This window comes from Nomia melanderi, chromosome 2 (genome assembly GCF_051020985.1).
Source record: "Nomia melanderi isolate GNS246 chromosome 2, iyNomMela1, whole genome shotgun sequence".
Taxonomy (NCBI): domain Eukaryota; kingdom Metazoa; phylum Arthropoda; class Insecta; order Hymenoptera; family Halictidae; genus Nomia; species Nomia melanderi.
In genome coordinates this window covers 19760183-19777025 of record NC_135000.1, presented here as the reverse complement: position 1 = coordinate 19777025, position 16843 = coordinate 19760183, and the positions used below count along the sequence as shown (strand labels likewise).

General features: G+C 34.8%; 1 protein-coding gene across 12 annotated transcripts in view; it reads right to left on the bottom strand.

Moving 5' to 3' along the window:
• LOC116429146 (rho guanine nucleotide exchange factor 17) overlaps positions 1 to 16843 on the bottom strand; it is an 82644-nt gene that overhangs the window by 10570 nt on the left and 55231 nt on the right. For 10 of the 12 annotated variants that reach the window (XR_012998099.1, XM_076365131.1, XM_076365130.1 and 7 more), the window contains exons 9-16: positions 10471 to 10548; positions 5148 to 5225; positions 4027 to 4131; positions 3241 to 3357; positions 2135 to 2421; positions 1243 to 1380; positions 754 to 848; positions 446 to 668 (exon numbers count right to left, since the gene is read on the bottom strand). Coding sequence is in view for 11 of the 12 variants with exons in the window: in XM_076365131.1 (XP_076221246.1) it covers positions 446 to 668; positions 754 to 848; positions 1243 to 1380; positions 2135 to 2421; positions 3241 to 3357; positions 4027 to 4131; positions 5148 to 5225; positions 10471 to 10548 (1121 nt within the window). In the remaining variant the exon portion in view is untranslated. The remainder of the gene's footprint in view (positions 1 to 445; positions 669 to 753; positions 849 to 1242; positions 1381 to 2134; positions 2422 to 3240; positions 3358 to 4026; positions 4132 to 5147; positions 5226 to 10470; positions 10549 to 16843) is intronic. The other 2 variants (XM_076365132.1, XM_031981719.2) reach the window with 1 other exon arrangement.

Here is a 16843-nt window from a genome sequence, read left to right as displayed (position 1 = left end):
ATGCAATGAAAACCTGGAACGCTTGGGCATCGTTCGTGGCGTTAGGCACGTGGTACAGAAACGTGATCGGGACAATGCAAAAATGGGGTATTGCAGGGCGCTCCTGCCAATGTGCTTTGCGAACGATTGAGAGAGTGGATTGTCAGTGATTAAAGTTCCGGTGAACGGTATACCGTGACAGGCTTTAGAAGGAAGTCCTGGTACATTTTGAACGGTGACGCACGACTGGTGACGAGTATTCTTGAAGTTCGTTGGGAAATTGGATAATTGATTCGTTTTTGTTAGCTTTTTTATGTGTATTTCAATAGACACGTGTGTACCTATGTATACAACTTATCACGAAGGTGTATGTTGTTTACAAAAAGTGAAATAAGTGGATTGTATGGATACTTTTACATGATCATTGTTTGTATTAGTATTTTTATTGTAATGGAATGTTACTCACTGTGTATTAAGCGTTAATTCCAAACAGGCCAATTGCGAATGTGCCGCATTCCTCTCGGCTAATTGACGTTGCGCCTGTCCTAGCATGTCCTTGATAATGTCCTCTAATTGTTGCTTCGCGCTATGCAACGTTGACGCCAATTCCTGAAGTTGTGTCAACGTAACACAGTCTTCTCGAAGGTGGTCTACTTCACGAGCCATTCGCCTCAAATTTTCATCTTTGGCTATAAACAAAAATCATTGGTCCGTTACTTTATTTCAAGTATTATATTATAGTGTAAACGATAAAAAAGAAATTTTATGAAATACCTTTCATAACTTCTAGGTCGTCCAGTGCTATTCTCATTAACATTTTGTACTTATTTGCTTCCAGTAGGCCGACCAGACTGTTCGGGCAGGAACTTCTGGAAAAAGTGTTACTGAGTATATGCAAATAGGGGAATTATATTAATTATATTATATTATATTTTAAGAAATCTCTTATTCAATGCCATATCATAACATTGGACTCGATATTACTAAAAAAATTGATCTTACTGTTAGTAGTAGTTTCATTATAATTTATAGTAAATACACAACTCATAAATCCATAAGTTACTTCCGACGTAGCGAAAATCATTTACGTAACGATTTAATTGATATTTATAGCGTCAGAATCATATCATACATAATGTAAATATAAATTATTGTTAACTAAATTGACATAAATTATTATATTTTTTAAATTGATTATTCCACTGCGTATATTAAAGTAGTAAAATCTTTGAAAGGCATCGAGAAATTAGAACGGACACTCACGTTGACGGTTTTCTGATAGTTCCGCTTCTCCTCTTGATACTGGTGATAACAAGCAAATCAGAGAACAGGAACAACGCGCGTTCCTTTCTCGTTCCCTGGTTTGAGGCAATGGTGACCAGATCGTGACGGACGAAAGCTCTGCGATAAGAATAGACGTGTCTATTCAAATGGACTTTTCTTTTGTTTTCGTAGCAGTGTTTACCGCGACACGCATCAGTATTGGGAATCAATACGGTATGCACACATAAAGGTTGAATGGCACGTAAAATGAAAAACCGGGTGCAACGTTTTTACATGAACGCGACGAGGAAATGTTTGAAAGGATTGCACGCGTTGGTTTCTTTGAAAGTAAAAAAAGAAGTTCATACACAAAAGAAAAACCTGCACACTTGAAAAGATTAAAAAATGCGGACGACGATTTTAAATTTTATTAGTTGGGATTCCGTTTGTCTTTGCTAATATTATTTGATTTCATCACGAACTAATAATATAAAAAGCCGATACTGCTCCTTGTTTAATAAATAAGAAGCAATGCAACTTGTAACAGTTTCGTTCAAATAGATTGCTAAATTATTTTTATGAAAATAAATTTCAGTTTCAAATTTATTCAATAATCATACACTTTTAAATCCATCTACAGATCTTATAAATTTGTAATTTCTTTTTTTTTAATATTTCCAATACACCCTCTAATTTGTCCACAGAATGTGTAAGTTCATGTAAAATAATTATAATGGGTTAGAAATGCCTGAAGATACGGCCTTGGTCTACTCTACTGGAAATATGAAACTGTGACATGTCCTTGGACTTCAGCAGAATCGAGTAGACTTCACAGCTGATCCATTACAAACTTATGAAATTTGCAATCTAATGATAACTTGAAGATAACTACCTGTCGTTAGTAACGATGCCAGCAAGACCCTCTACGAGCGCCTGAACTTCCCGCAAAGTCGTTTGCTGTTGCTCCCACTCAAGGGACTCCCTTTCCGTGCAATTGATCTTCACAACTAACTCGTGTACCTCTTTCTGGGCAGCTTGAAGCAGCTCAAAGTCTGGATGCGATGTATCGGTGTGCTTCAACAGTCTTTGGATGAGCAGCTCGTAACGGGGTATCTTCTGCACCGGTTTGATCAGTAACTGATCTAATCCGAGTTTTCCCTTGTGCTCTCGTTCCATTGTCTATGACATGTGCAATAAATCGAAATATTAACTTTCCCAGCAATTAGCTCTGAATTAATGTAGACCCTACAAATATAGATGTTTAAGTGAACGATACTAAAATATAGGTTTTTAAACAATTAAATAATTGAAGGATCAATGTATGTAGAAACATATTTGTAATGGATAACACAAGAAAAGTCGTTATTCTTATACGAGGATTAATAAAAAATATTGATACTTCAATTTTCTGATTAAACATATCTTAAACAAGTAGTATACAATAGCAATTATAAATTGTGTAAATGTTAGTATAGTTTGATGAAATTTGTGCATATATGTAGTAATAAATATATATTGAGTATAGAAGCTAATAAAAATAATAAAGCAATATCTCTACGTTATAAATAATTTATTAGAACGTAGAAATTCGTTGTTCAATCATTTTTATAGCTCACTACACACATACACTATCGATTAAAAATTTGGAATAAGTCCATGAATTGATAGAGATAGAAAACGTTTATTATTAAGTCAAGAAGCTTAAGTAACTACAAATCATGTCATCTATTTCTAAAACTCCTGTGTTGAAATCGAAAGAAAGTCCGATTCAGGACATAATTTTGCAAAAAATCGATAAAAAGTTCCAAAACTTTGGCCCGTAGATTACATGTGTATACGTAAAAATGAATATTTTACAATTAATGTAAGAAAAAATGTCCTGCGAAAGTTTCTGCGAAATACGATCAAAAGATACACGATAGAATTGCTACAAGAGAACAGTGGAGACAAAACCTCTAATTGAAATGTAGAAAATGAAAGGGGATAGATCTTGTGTACCTCGAGGAATCGTGCGAAAGCCGGTTTCGCTTGACAAGTCGTCTTTATCGCCTTCCTCGCGGACTTCCAATTATCAAGGAAAAGGGTGTACGTCTCCAGGACGACTGGCTTCGTGAACTACAAAGAAAATGCCACGACAAGTTAGATCTTCTCATACATATTTTGCCCGTTCTCACTAATTTAAATGAATTCTATTTAGAGAGTTGAATTAAATTACAACAAATAAAAAACTACCTTCAAACGAAATTACTATGATGTTATCAATATTAAAGTTCTTTACTCCCTTCTACGAATGTATTTTTTATTCCGCCACTAATTTAATACATTTATGAAATATTAAGTAAAATCGTATAAGAAGTATAATATAGATAAACAATTTTATTTTTATTTTCCTTCTGTTACACAGATAGTTACAAAAAATTATAAAATATTAGATAGAAATTGTTACATTCATTCCTCAAAAATGTTGTAATGGTAATTACCAATAAACTCAGCTTTATGATCAAGGTATTGGGTATAATATAAGCTCATTTAAATGTTAATAAATAACTTAGTTAGTCAAATATATTTGTCCGTGATTTTGTAACATACTCCACGAGTTTGCAATAAAATTTGCAATCCACTTTTTACGAACTCTGCTTGCAAGTCTTATGAGGACAAATTATATTAGTCGAGCATCATTGGCAAACGGTAATTCTGAGAGTAAATTCCCGACTAAATTTAATCGAATTCCATTCGACAATGGCTGATTGTTTCCCGTTATAATAGTATATAGTCGAAACATACCACATCGAGAAAGACATCGCCAATTGTCTGCTTAAGTTCCCAAGTATCAAGCCTTTTGCGCAGTTCCTCCAGAAATACTTCGTGATGATTGAGGATAGAGGGAATCTGAAACCACGTGAATACTGTGTTTTAACAATGCCACCTCTTCTATTGATAAGGAACCATTGTACATAAAATAGACCAGATAAATGGCATCATTTACTGAACCACTCGTAGTTTTCAGCTTCTTACTAACGCTTAACACGCGCGGAATAATTTCGTTGTTCGATTAAAGATGATAATGTTCGATTTAACAATACAATACTGTTCAAAGAAACCTTTTTAATAGAACTTAATTTTTCTGATTCGGCAGTTATTAAATTTTTAATGTATTACCACCTATCTAATAAAATACTATTTGAGAGATAAAGGGGAACGATTGAAAATGATGGATGAGTGACCCACTTGAACTCGGTATCTTCTGGCAATTTCATGTTTGCATGAATAAAAAAATCTTCTTTTGATAACCGTTTCTTCTATTTGCATAGTGTAAGCTCAAACAATTCCGAAAAGCAAGAACGGGAAAGAATTTATGAGAAATGGATATGGATTTAGTAAACTGCGTTAAAGGAATACGTTCTTTGAAACTGGGCATTCGCATTGCTTTTGGTATGTACGCGTGAAAATTCCAACGTATTAGGATCGAATGGAATTTCCAGCAAGTAGAGAAATCCGAACATAGCCAGCCTCAAGAATATAACGTACGTTAATCCTCTTTAATAGGAGATTTTTGAGTTTCTCCCACGCTTCTGAAAGTTTTGACTTACCATTTTATGATCTTTACTATTGATAGATAAGGAAAAAGCAAGAGGAATACAAATTAAAATTCTTATATGTTTGTTATTGTACGTATAATAACTAAACTATGAAGTTTAAGCAGTCGTACTGTATGTAACAACTATATACGCAAATAAAACATAATTATAAAATTTGATCAACCTTTCAGTTCCATAGATAAATATGTTTTTTATTCTAATCTTCTAAAATCGTATTTTTCATAATCATCTATAGTTTACTAATAAAATTAAACTAAGTATTTATAATTTTTATTCCAACGATAAATTAAGATAAAGTTATATTACCTGATAAAAGATTTCGTCCACCGTCGCTGCATCCACCAAGCCGGCATTTTCGGAACTCTTCAATGGCTGCAGGTATTTCTAAAATTTCACATTATTATTAATTTTCAAAGTAACAGTGCTTTACATTGCGGACAACAGTCCAACAATAGAACAACAGTCATAAAATATTTATTAAAACTGTGAAAATATAATATGTTAGTTCCAATAAGCCACGTATTTTCCTTTGCTCTCTGCAGTTTCGCCGACAGAGAAATATTTAGGTTAAACGATGCTTCTGTTTCTTTTTCTTGCGACTCATAAATAAGTACAGAGGCCCGTTAATATAGTCGCAATTCGATTCTCCGAATTCCACTTTATTAAAAAGAGTGTCACGATCGCGATGTAGAAATTAATGAAATACTCAAACATCATCATGCCGTGAGTTATTACTATACTGCGAATGTTTATACGCGAGAAACGTATGCAAGTATGCGACGAATATGCAAGTATACACGAATAATATATGCACATACGCATTCGTATGCAAATGTCATTGGACTTTCGAATGTAGTCACACTCTAGCCGTTAATATTAGTTCTTAATTGTAAAGATCGAAGCAGGTAGATATATGCTCAAATACACATGTATACAATGTTATGTGTAAAACATATGTTATTACATAAGGTTCACGCACAATAGTAACAAATAAAATAAATATTATTGCCATCTTTAAAAGATTAATCGCATGCTCAAAGAAATCCTGCTCCCCCAATTACATTCTACAAAAAATATATCCGCGTAAACACCCGCAACCTAATTATTATTATTTCAACTGGAAGAACTCTCAATTTCATAAATTGCGCAGCATCGTCCTTGTAGAAGAGAGGAATTTCGTGGATTTATAAAACGCGTGGGAGAGCCACTATTTTTCAAACAGATGCCTGCGCGATGAGCAAGCAAGGAAAATCGGCAGGTACCGTTCATCAATTTACCTGAAAATGCACTAACGCGCTACAAAAAAATTCGTTTCTCGTAAAAACAAAAATTTTGTAAATATTAAACTTTCGTGGTAATCTTCTAAACTCTAATAAAATATTTGCAGATTAACGTATCTTTCAAAGTAAGAAAAAAAGGAAAGGGCGATCTAGTTTAACAATGGAATTGCCAAACGAGCCAAAATGACTCAGTTCAGATACTTGAATTATAGACAGCTAATTATTTCAATCGAACGAAATTTCAATAAACACACCTTTGTCACTTTCATAGAAAAACACAGAACCAATCGGTTTGATTGTCCGACGTTCCCAATGTCAATACAAGAATCTAACTTTGAAAAGAAACCATTAAAAAAAACTAAATTTCAAACAATCTCATCCCATCAGAATATTATGCTTTTTACATTACCAGTTCTACGTTAACCGGTACAATTTCATCTAAGCACGCCGGATCAAATCATTTTCCAACTGTGACCACTTCCACGCTTTCGACCTCAACGCATTTCCGCGCTCGATTGTGTCTCGACCTCTCCTTAATTATTTCCTGATCGCGGATTTAACGCAGCGCTCAAAAGATTTCAATCAGCCCCATTGAAAACGCAGACGCGTTCGTAAAATCGTTTACGAGGGCCGCGACCGATATATCGATACGCATCGCGAGACGCGCGGCCATTAAATTCAGACCACGCGCCCGCTCGCGAAGGTTGCGACCTATTTACACGTCGATTTTCAACGGTGTTTATGAAGAATCGTCCTTCCGTGATCATATCGAATCGCAGAGGCGGCACGGTAATTACGACGGACTAATTGCAGGCATTATTTATCGATCCGACGCCACGAGACGGGGGTGGGGACGGCTATGTTTCTCTCGCTCCCTCTCGATACGAGCACGTCGTTGAAAGCGGAGAAGCGCTCCGGACCGGCTTCTTGAAATGTCAAACGACGAGGAAAAGTGTTTTCTCCTTCGGGGAGGTTTTGTTACTACCGCGTCGCGTATAACGGTTTTGCATTTCTCCTTTACAATTTACGGGGAAAGTGTAATCTTTTGTGGGGTGTAACGATGACGCCTAGGGATAAGTATCTAGAAAAGCTGATACTTTGAAGGACATCGATTCTACGCTGTGAAAGTCTTTAAGGTTTCAGACTACTGCTCTTCGCCGAGAGTGATGTAGAAATTGTTTTACATTAATAACGTGAACTTTGATTGGCAATTGAGCGTTAGATGATTCTTGTGAACTTATCTCAGTAATGCATCTCAAGTATAAATTGACCTTTTACTCCCAGATTTTATTAAATTCTGAAAAATAAAATTAGATTTTCAGTTTTAAAAATTATTCGTCTGTTACGAAAGGTATATAGAAATTTTTTTATAGGATGATTCTGTGGGTGCTCTTTTATGGAGATTCTGAAATATTATAGGGGATGGACAAATTTTAAGGAATGACACCTTGCATGTACTATTCTCTTAGAACATTTTCAGTTTCAAGTTTATAACAGAAAATAGAATAGAGATAGATATGTTAAAGATTTTTATTAATTCCTACATCTTGAGAGATTTTACGTGCTATGGGATTTTCCCGTTTGAAATTATTTTACTGCACTGCAGGGCTATAATACTTCGTGTCCTCCTTAGATAATTACTTTCCCATAACGAAATCCTTATTAAGAAGGGAAGTCATTTTATTGAAAAGGACCTATAGGAGTCTGCTGGATGTAAACTTATAATTTTTCTATAACTACGTGCACTAACATATTATATAAAACATTAATTTGTATTCTTTGCCATTAAAAATTCATGTTCATAAATATTTCATATTTTAGTATATGTGTTTCCACATAAATGTGTATAAAAATTGATTAACATTTAACTAGAAACGCGAATAAGACATATTTATCCACTTCACTGGTTAAACAAATAAAATTCTCTACAATCTGCTTGTACACCTAGATTTGTTATTAAAAGGTACACAGTTTTAACGTTTACAACATTCTCTTAATTCCAACAGTTTTCACAATAACCAACTAATTACATTTCCCACCCCCGACTTTAGGGTCCCTTTCATTTCCTCGACATCCGATAAAGAAATACTGGTAAAATATCTCTGCAGGAATTACATTTAACCAAAGTTTCAGCATAATCGTCAAATGTTACTCCGGTACATTCCCTTGTTACAGAGAAATTAGTTCAGAAGGGGTTGCTTTGTACAGCTCCGGGCGAGGTGCCAGTTCCCCACCGTCATGGCAACCTTCGTTCACCGTTGGACCGAAATCTCTCTGTATACTCCTGCTAGTTTTATTGCCTCATAATATCGTTACCTTGAAGTATATGTTAGTGAACGTTTGAAAATAATAGAGTTTGCAAGCTCTAGGGCGCACCGTTCGTCTTGACGCGTAAGTGGGAATTCTGTAACGCAGGACCATCGTGACGCACAATTGGGATAATAAGGAAGTTAATTAATGCCGAATCTGAATGACGCAAAATAGAGATTTTAATGAAGACGTGTATCTATAGAGGGACAGTGGGCAGGGAATTTTACAATTGACCGATCGTCTTAAAGAAGTTCAACGAACAGGATTTCCGGAAACGTAATTCTTATACACTGCGATATCAAAATCAGATTTAATAGTAACAAATTATATACCGATTAGTCTTATATTTTACACTATAAGTATACTATTAGTCTCCATCTTTAAGTACTAATTGATGAAAACTGGAGATGAATAGATGAATAATGAATGACATAATTGAAATAACACGAATAAACTCACAAAGTCAAAGAAATATACGTTAAGCAGCTTTCGTGAAACTACCACTTTTACGCCATAATTTCCACTAACGCTTAACGAAACGAATTATTTTTACTTTCTTTTCGACCTTTCATCTTTTAAAATGGAGCACGAAGATTTTCTGAGAAATGTCAACATTTTATTGAAATTTCAACGAACTGCGGTCTATTAATGCAATCAATCTATAGTAGTTGGGTAAAATAGCAGCGTGGAAGGAAGTTTTGAACATGATCGGTGAAAAATTGAGCTAATTATACAATCGAAATTAATTTTGCAACGCGGAACAATATAGGATTGCAGCCGATAGCTAAACAATTCGTCGAACTGGTTCTCGGGGCAGTTTCGAGAATTTACCAAACTACGCTCGTAATCCGCGCAGCATATTTAATGGAAACAACCAGGAGAGATACGAGGCTGCATAACTTAGCGAGAAACTGCTCGGCAAGTAGATCACTGGAGTGGAATCCTTGTTCGAAGTAAATAAACGGGCAACGAGCTTGTTTACGAGAAACAAGGTCGTGGCTTCGATGTTCTAAGAACTTTCGTGAAGCACGTTTCAGTCGATATTCCAACGGAAGGGAAAATAATGGTCAGCAAAACGATGCCCTATAGGAATGTTCTACTGTGACCATTCTGATTTCGATATTTAACACGTTGAATGCCATGGGGGTCACCGGTAACCCCCAATTGAATCGGATTACTATAGTTCACTCAGTTAAACTATGATTATTTGAAAAGATTTCTATATTATAAATAATGCTGGCTAATGCGGTGACATTCAGCTAAATGAACATGGAATAGTAATAATGCAATTCAATCAAATGATTTAATATTATATATTTTCGATTTGAGTATTTTGCTCTATGAAATCGTGCGGCATTCAACGTGTTAAATTATATAATAAATTGTGATTAAGAAGATGTAGGTGTCAAAGTTTAATGTACCTGGGATTATTGAAAAATTATGATTCTTCTTGAAATTTTTCTAATTTGCGCAGAATGTTAATGTAGGTAATAAGTATTTCTTTTGCTCCCTATAAATTATATCGATGTTGTCTATAGTCCAGAGTAGTTATAAATAAAAATTTTTTGTTTACCGAAATACTCTTCTTACAAGTAGTCATAGCAATATTAATTATGCATAAAGAAAAATGAGAAAGTAAGTGATTTATTAAATGAAATCTCGATTTGCTCTAAGATTTTTGATTAAATCAAGAATTAAAATACACATCTTACTGCATTTGATTGAAATTTCTAATTAATGTGATGTACAGGTGAGCGTGCTGAGACTAAGTTTCACTCTCCAGTATGTCCATGTAGCTTCACATTGAATTTATAAGCGATTATGCGTTTTCTTTCGATTAATATATTCGTCTGCGCAATATTACATGTGTTTGTAATTACTTTTATCAGTTAATAATCGAAGCATAATTTCTGGAAAGCAAATTATTGTGTAAATTCATTCTGGAGTGAAACGCGCTTTCAAAATAAAATTGCAGAACGCGTTTCATAACTGCGTGCGGTGAAACTGATTTGTGTACATTATTCAAATATTTTACTCACATTGACTAGTATTTGCAGTGCCTCCACGTATGATCGCTCCGTATCATAAAGTTCCACGACAACGTGAGTTCTGGTATCCTAGAACAGAAATATAAAACTCGTACGTAAAATCAGTAATTCGTAAAATTGCTAGCATTTCTTCGACTGGCGACGATGAAAGCTTGAAGTCAGATTAGCACGTATTAAAGGAAATAATAGGCAATTACGTAAGCATGATCAATAACAGTGTAACCAAAACTATAAAGAACTGTTTGCATGTAGAAATAAAAGAAAGGAAAGTTTGATGTTTATACGAACTTTTTATCTGATAATGACTTATTTTACAGTGGGTATTACTTCGAGAAGTATTAATAAGTCCAATGAAATTCAATAGAATGTAAATCAATTTTTATAATAAAAAAGATCATTAGAATTCTTTCTCAACAATGATGACTCGTCACATAAAAGAATTCAGTATAAATAGTTTATGAAACTATTCAATTACGAAACCGTTTATGTACTACATTCTCATATTATAGTAACATTATAAACTTCTATCTTTTCTCTAATTATGTTCCAAGGAAAAAGGAAATACTAATTCATTGAAACAGTACCGAAGAATTCCATGTATTAGTATATAATTAACAAAGCTTACTGCCATACAAAATTGAATAAAGTCTAACGGTGATTTTACTATAGATTTAACTTGATAAATCTGTCGGTTTAAGCAATAAATTCTTATTTAATTATTCCTGTCGTAACCGGATTTTGAAAGAAATGCGAATGCGCATAACCAATGCGTAATCTGCTAATGATACATTAATTTTCAGCGGTTAAACATCTGGAATCGTGTCCCGAACAGCCGTTTGTTTGAGGGACGATGGGATGGTTACACGTTGATCGTGTTGGCTAGTGATAAAGATCACACGTGCTCACATATCGCGCGAGCACGTGCAGTTGGTCACGTGTTGACCGTTATTGTCATAACATTAACTACGAGAAAAACTGTTTCCATTACGTAACGTGTAAGACGCAACAGGTAATTTTACGTTCAAGTACCTGACTACAGCTTCGTAACCGGGGATTATGATATAAGCGTTGTTACATCTGTACGCGTGCATATATTTTCGTAATCAATGTTTCGCAGAGTTATCGGTACACGTGGTAGTATATTATTTAGGAAAGCCTGTGAGAATGATCTTACTGCATATGGTAAATGATAGAAGAAATTAAATGATCGACGTAAAAGTTGGCTACCTATTTAATTCGATAAATTGTCGAGAAGATAATTAAGAATGTTAATATTTTAATACTTTCTACGAATAATAATTTGAAAGTTAGTTTTATAGTCATTTTAATCTTTTTGAATATAACAGTATTTGTATTATTCTACTTGTAATGTGTAAAGAAAGATTTCTACAAGAACTATTATTTTTCCTGAAATATCATTAATATTTCTCTGAAAATATTATAGATACTTTATACCCTATGACATCTTGACAGAAAAGGAGATTGTTCTAGCACATTTTTTCAACAAAATTTTCAAATTTCTATATGCCATCGGATGACTCGTGAATTACAATTACGATTAAGAATAAAATTTTCTGTGTGATATAAAGTGTTCGTAATTACAACAGTATTAAGAGGCGTGAACATTCTTATATTAATAACAATAATATGTATCAATACCATTTCTTGGAAAACTGAAATGAACTTGTTAACGAAGTGTATTGATACGATTACAGACATTTATGTAGGAATAATTAAAGGCAAATGGAATCGAACCAACAGGGGTTCAGTTGCAACAAGCACAAATACAATGTAGGTATCATAATTCATAATAACACATACATTATGAGACAATTAAACAACAGCTATTGGAAAAACAAACAAGAAGAATGAAAAGTCACTGGTGGGTAAAATCAAATACGAAAGACCAATTAACTTATCCTCCTCAATGAAAAGCTTGAAAAACCAACGAAGTCGATTAGTGACAACCAATTGTATACACACCATGTACCACATATTCAAAAAACCACTAAAACTCAGTCCTTCTCAAAACACAAACTTAATCAACCACAATACTTTTCCTTCCAATACAAAACAAAACTTTCGCGTGAAACCCGCTCCCGAAAGATCGCCAAAGAAAAAAACTGTTTCCACGAGTGAAAATCGCTTTAACAACCATCGCGCTGACAGTCGGCACCATGATTCCGTTTGCCCAGTTAAAACGAAATTGATTTCAAGCCGTTCTTCCAGAAAGAACGACCCTTCCAGCGCAACGCGGCCAGCGGTGCAAATCGTTCGGCGAACAACCTTCACCTTCTGACTCAACCTACCGTACATTTTCCTATAAATAACTAATAAAACGAAATTTCGCAAACGTAGAAAGTGTGGTAGGTGGATGTGCAAACATAGATTTCGAATCGTATATTAACTGACGCTGGAGGAGGAGAGCGGGTGGCAACACGAGGGGGGTAGAGAAAGAGAGAGAGAGAGAGAGAGAGAAAGACAGAAAGAGAACGTGTGCGTGTGTGTGTGTGTTCCTGTGTATGGCGAGCGAGCGGCGAGGGTGGCGTGGAAGGCGTAGAATATTCTGACAGAGCGTATTCTACATTCGCGTGGAACAACTAATAAAACGGGCGGTACGTGCGAGGAGGAAAAACTGTGGCGGCAGTAACAACAAACACGGTGCACGGTGCGCGCGCTGGTTACGGTGCGCACGTTCAGACACGGGGCCGGGGATTCGTGTAAGCATGAAAAGGAAAACTACCCACGCGGTCTGTGCTGACACGCTCGTTACTTTCGCTGTCCACCGACGGCTGGCTGATGAGTTTCCGACCAGCGTTCATCGTCATCCTCTTCTACCGCCTTTGCCGATCCTTCGCAATAACGTGAACTTTTCACTTGCATATCAATCGAGCGGACTCCTATCCGGATCGTTTCGCGGTTTCGAACGATGCTACACGGGACATTCAATGAGGACAATCAATTTCGTGGGATTAGCTGAACGAGTTTTTCGTCTACCTCCGCAGACCGTCTCGCTTTAAAACCGAGGGGAGGTATAATCTTTTCTTTCGATGGTGACTTTGAGTCTCTGTTCGTATTAGGCACGATAAAACGTTATTCAATGTTATTTCTTAGTGTCTAACTTGATAATAAATTTGGAGAAAGATAATCTGTGTTGGACGTGTAAGATTCGTTGTCATCTGATATTGTAGAACTTGCTTTTGTAGCAAGAGAGTGAATGAATTTGTTGTAGATAAATAGTGAACTTTTCTTGGATTTTTGATGGTTTTGTTTATAATATTTAGTTGTATTTTTGTGAATTTAAATGTTTGTGTGAAATACTTCAATGTGACTTGAACGGTTTTGTGAGTATTGATATATTCGGTGAAACTATTCCGGAATGTTACAGTTAAGTTGATTATCGTAGTTCGTTACACAGGGTGTCTCATAGACTACCGAAGAAACTTTGCGTGAGCATAATACAGTTAAAAATAAAACAATAGTGTCATTGAAACATAGGTCAATAACGGTTTTAATGTAAATTGTTAATCTTTTTTTAATGTTATAAATATGATGTTCAAGAGAAACCATAGTTTACGAATTGATAAAAATTAGGTTTATTACTGTGAATAGAGATTTCTAAAGCGTCAAGAGAACTTTTATCATACTTTGTTTCTCCTGTAATCTGAAAACACATCAATCACAAACCTACATTTACATAACACTTACGTTTCATTTTTAAACAAATACTAGAACACTTCTTGTAACTTTCATGGTCCCAACTTTAAATAGACAATATCGATATTCTACGTCAGTATAATCATAATTAAAGAATACCATGTGTAAAGAAGTGAAATGATACTAGTGAATAATGACTGAAGTATAAAATTTAAATTTTGATTACAAATAATTTGAACATTTAAGGTTAAAATGTATAATTAGTATTTTCCTTTCAAAAATTCATCGCGTGACTTCGTAAGCTCAAATTACACACTTGTTTGTTAAAATCAACGCGAAATCATTCTCGAAATACATTTACCTAGGTCACTTGTCACAGTAAAAATACCCTGAATCGTGTAAAAATTATATTCGTTTACAGAAGCGAGAGTTACAATATCGGAAAAACTGGCGATGTGAGAAAAGGAGGCTTCCTTCGATCAATGGTTCCCCTTATCAGCTACAAGCGTCATTAATTTTACACAGCCGCTTTTATTGGATAACATTTCCTTGACACCGCGATGAAAGGATTATTAATAAAGAAGAAAGTTAATTACGGGAACGTTACATTGTTCCTGGCGAACTACTCGACGGAAGATTGTTTCGCGTGAAACAAAGAAAAATCGTCCATAATGCAATCTATAGAAAGATTAAAGATTTAATCAAGCGATAAAATCAAATTGCACAGTGACTGGATGAAGACTTGCGCACATTCGTGTACCATTAATTAAGTTTCGAAGGTAATAATAATGTTCCACTTTGTTATCTACAGCTCCAACGAAGATTCTATTTTTCCTGGATTTTTAATTCTCCACTGACATTATTATCGTAGCATATTATTATCCTTATAGTACAGGCTACTATAACTTATTTATAAAACCGTTTAACTCTAGAATATAAAAATTCCACGGTGACATTTTTCCTAAACACTTTAACCACTAAAATATTTTCGAATCTTTCGGCTAAGAATTAAAGAATTAAGAAGTCTCTATTCTTATGGAATTACAATAGAACAATAATATTTGATGACAACAAAAAATACTTCTGAAAATAATACCTCTGTGGGACAAAATTTCCTTCGCACGGTGTTTCCCTCTATTAATTAAATATACAAAGGAATACGAACGACAAATTCTATTTCAGGTCAACTAACAGAGAGAATCGTTTATAATAAAAGAAAACTAGCGTTAAATCGTCAATTGCGAAGTTAGAAAGGAAAATTGACAGGTGACAGTTCGCATACATCGATTTAAGGATTATCGCGGATCCCCTCGATTCCAGAAATTCCGATCACGAAATTACGAACGAAAGCTGTCCCGCGTCTACTCGAGCATTTCGCTCCGGAGTGATTCAGCAGTGCCACTTTAAAAGCTCGACCTGCATGTCCGGCAAGTTTTGGCGTTTCCACGCGGAGCTTTCACACTTCGAGCTGGATGATCATACGTCGAACACGTCGTACGTGTGCCGTTCCACGGTTGCGTTATATTTAGCGAGCTGACTCAGGGCCCCCCTCGTGAGCTTACAAGCTCCTTTTTCTATCTTTTTCACTACCGAGGTCTTCCTTCTTCCATCAAGAACCTCATCGTTCCATCCGATTACCGAACTGATTACATATGAGCGAGCTTAAATACCTGATTTTCACCCTTTTTCAAGCAGACAAGACAATCGATAAATTTATTGCAGGTTTTGAGACTCTGTACATAAAAAAAACATAATATTAAGCATCGTTACAAGATAATTTGTTTTCGTGCTTAGAGAAACACTGAATGTGCAGGAAAATTGTGAATTCCTCATAAAGATATTGTTTTATGTTTTCTTCTGCGTTTAGACTTGTAACAATTATTTTGTTGTTTATTGTTTTCCGGGGAAAAAGTAATTTTGTCGCGAAAGTTAAATATCCATTAATATGAAATAATGTTATCTTTACATTGATCCGAACTGAAGAATATTTATGTTTATTAAATTCTGTTTGAAGTCTTTATCATGTGTCTGACATTGTAGCAAAAATTGTTATGAAGTGAACGTACTTGAAGAAAATTTGAACAAGAAATGGTATGAGAGTATTAACAATATAATATTAATTCTAGTAATTGTTTCAAACCACTTTAGCGTTTCATACTGCGTTTCATACTCAATATTGCCGAATATGACAGCAAAATCAATGACGAAGGAAAATTAGAACACCAAGATTAGAAGAAGAGGAATAGACGAAATCAGGTTACGTCGTACGTGAATAAATTTAGTTCTGTATTTTATTTGCAGTTTGTTCTTAATTCTCAATTTTAGTTCATTTACATTTTATTTTTTACTTAACTAAATTCTTTTTAAAAATAAATATTAAATATTCATTTCGGTACGAAAGATAATTGAACAACTTGAAAAAATAAATTACAACCATGTTAGAGATTGAATCGAGAAGAAATATTTTATAGAGATCCGTCATAAGTGTTGCTACACTACTTAATATGAGACACATCGGTTATATTTATTGTATGGGTTTGCCTCCCATGTGGCATTAAACAACGACAGTTCAACGAGAAAAGATCTGAGAACTAAGAAGCTTTTCTAAGAGAGCAGGCAAGCAGGGAGTGCACTCTTTGACCTTTTTATTATTGCAGCGCAGAAGGTACATGACGATCGACTTTACTCGTAACTATTATCGACAACC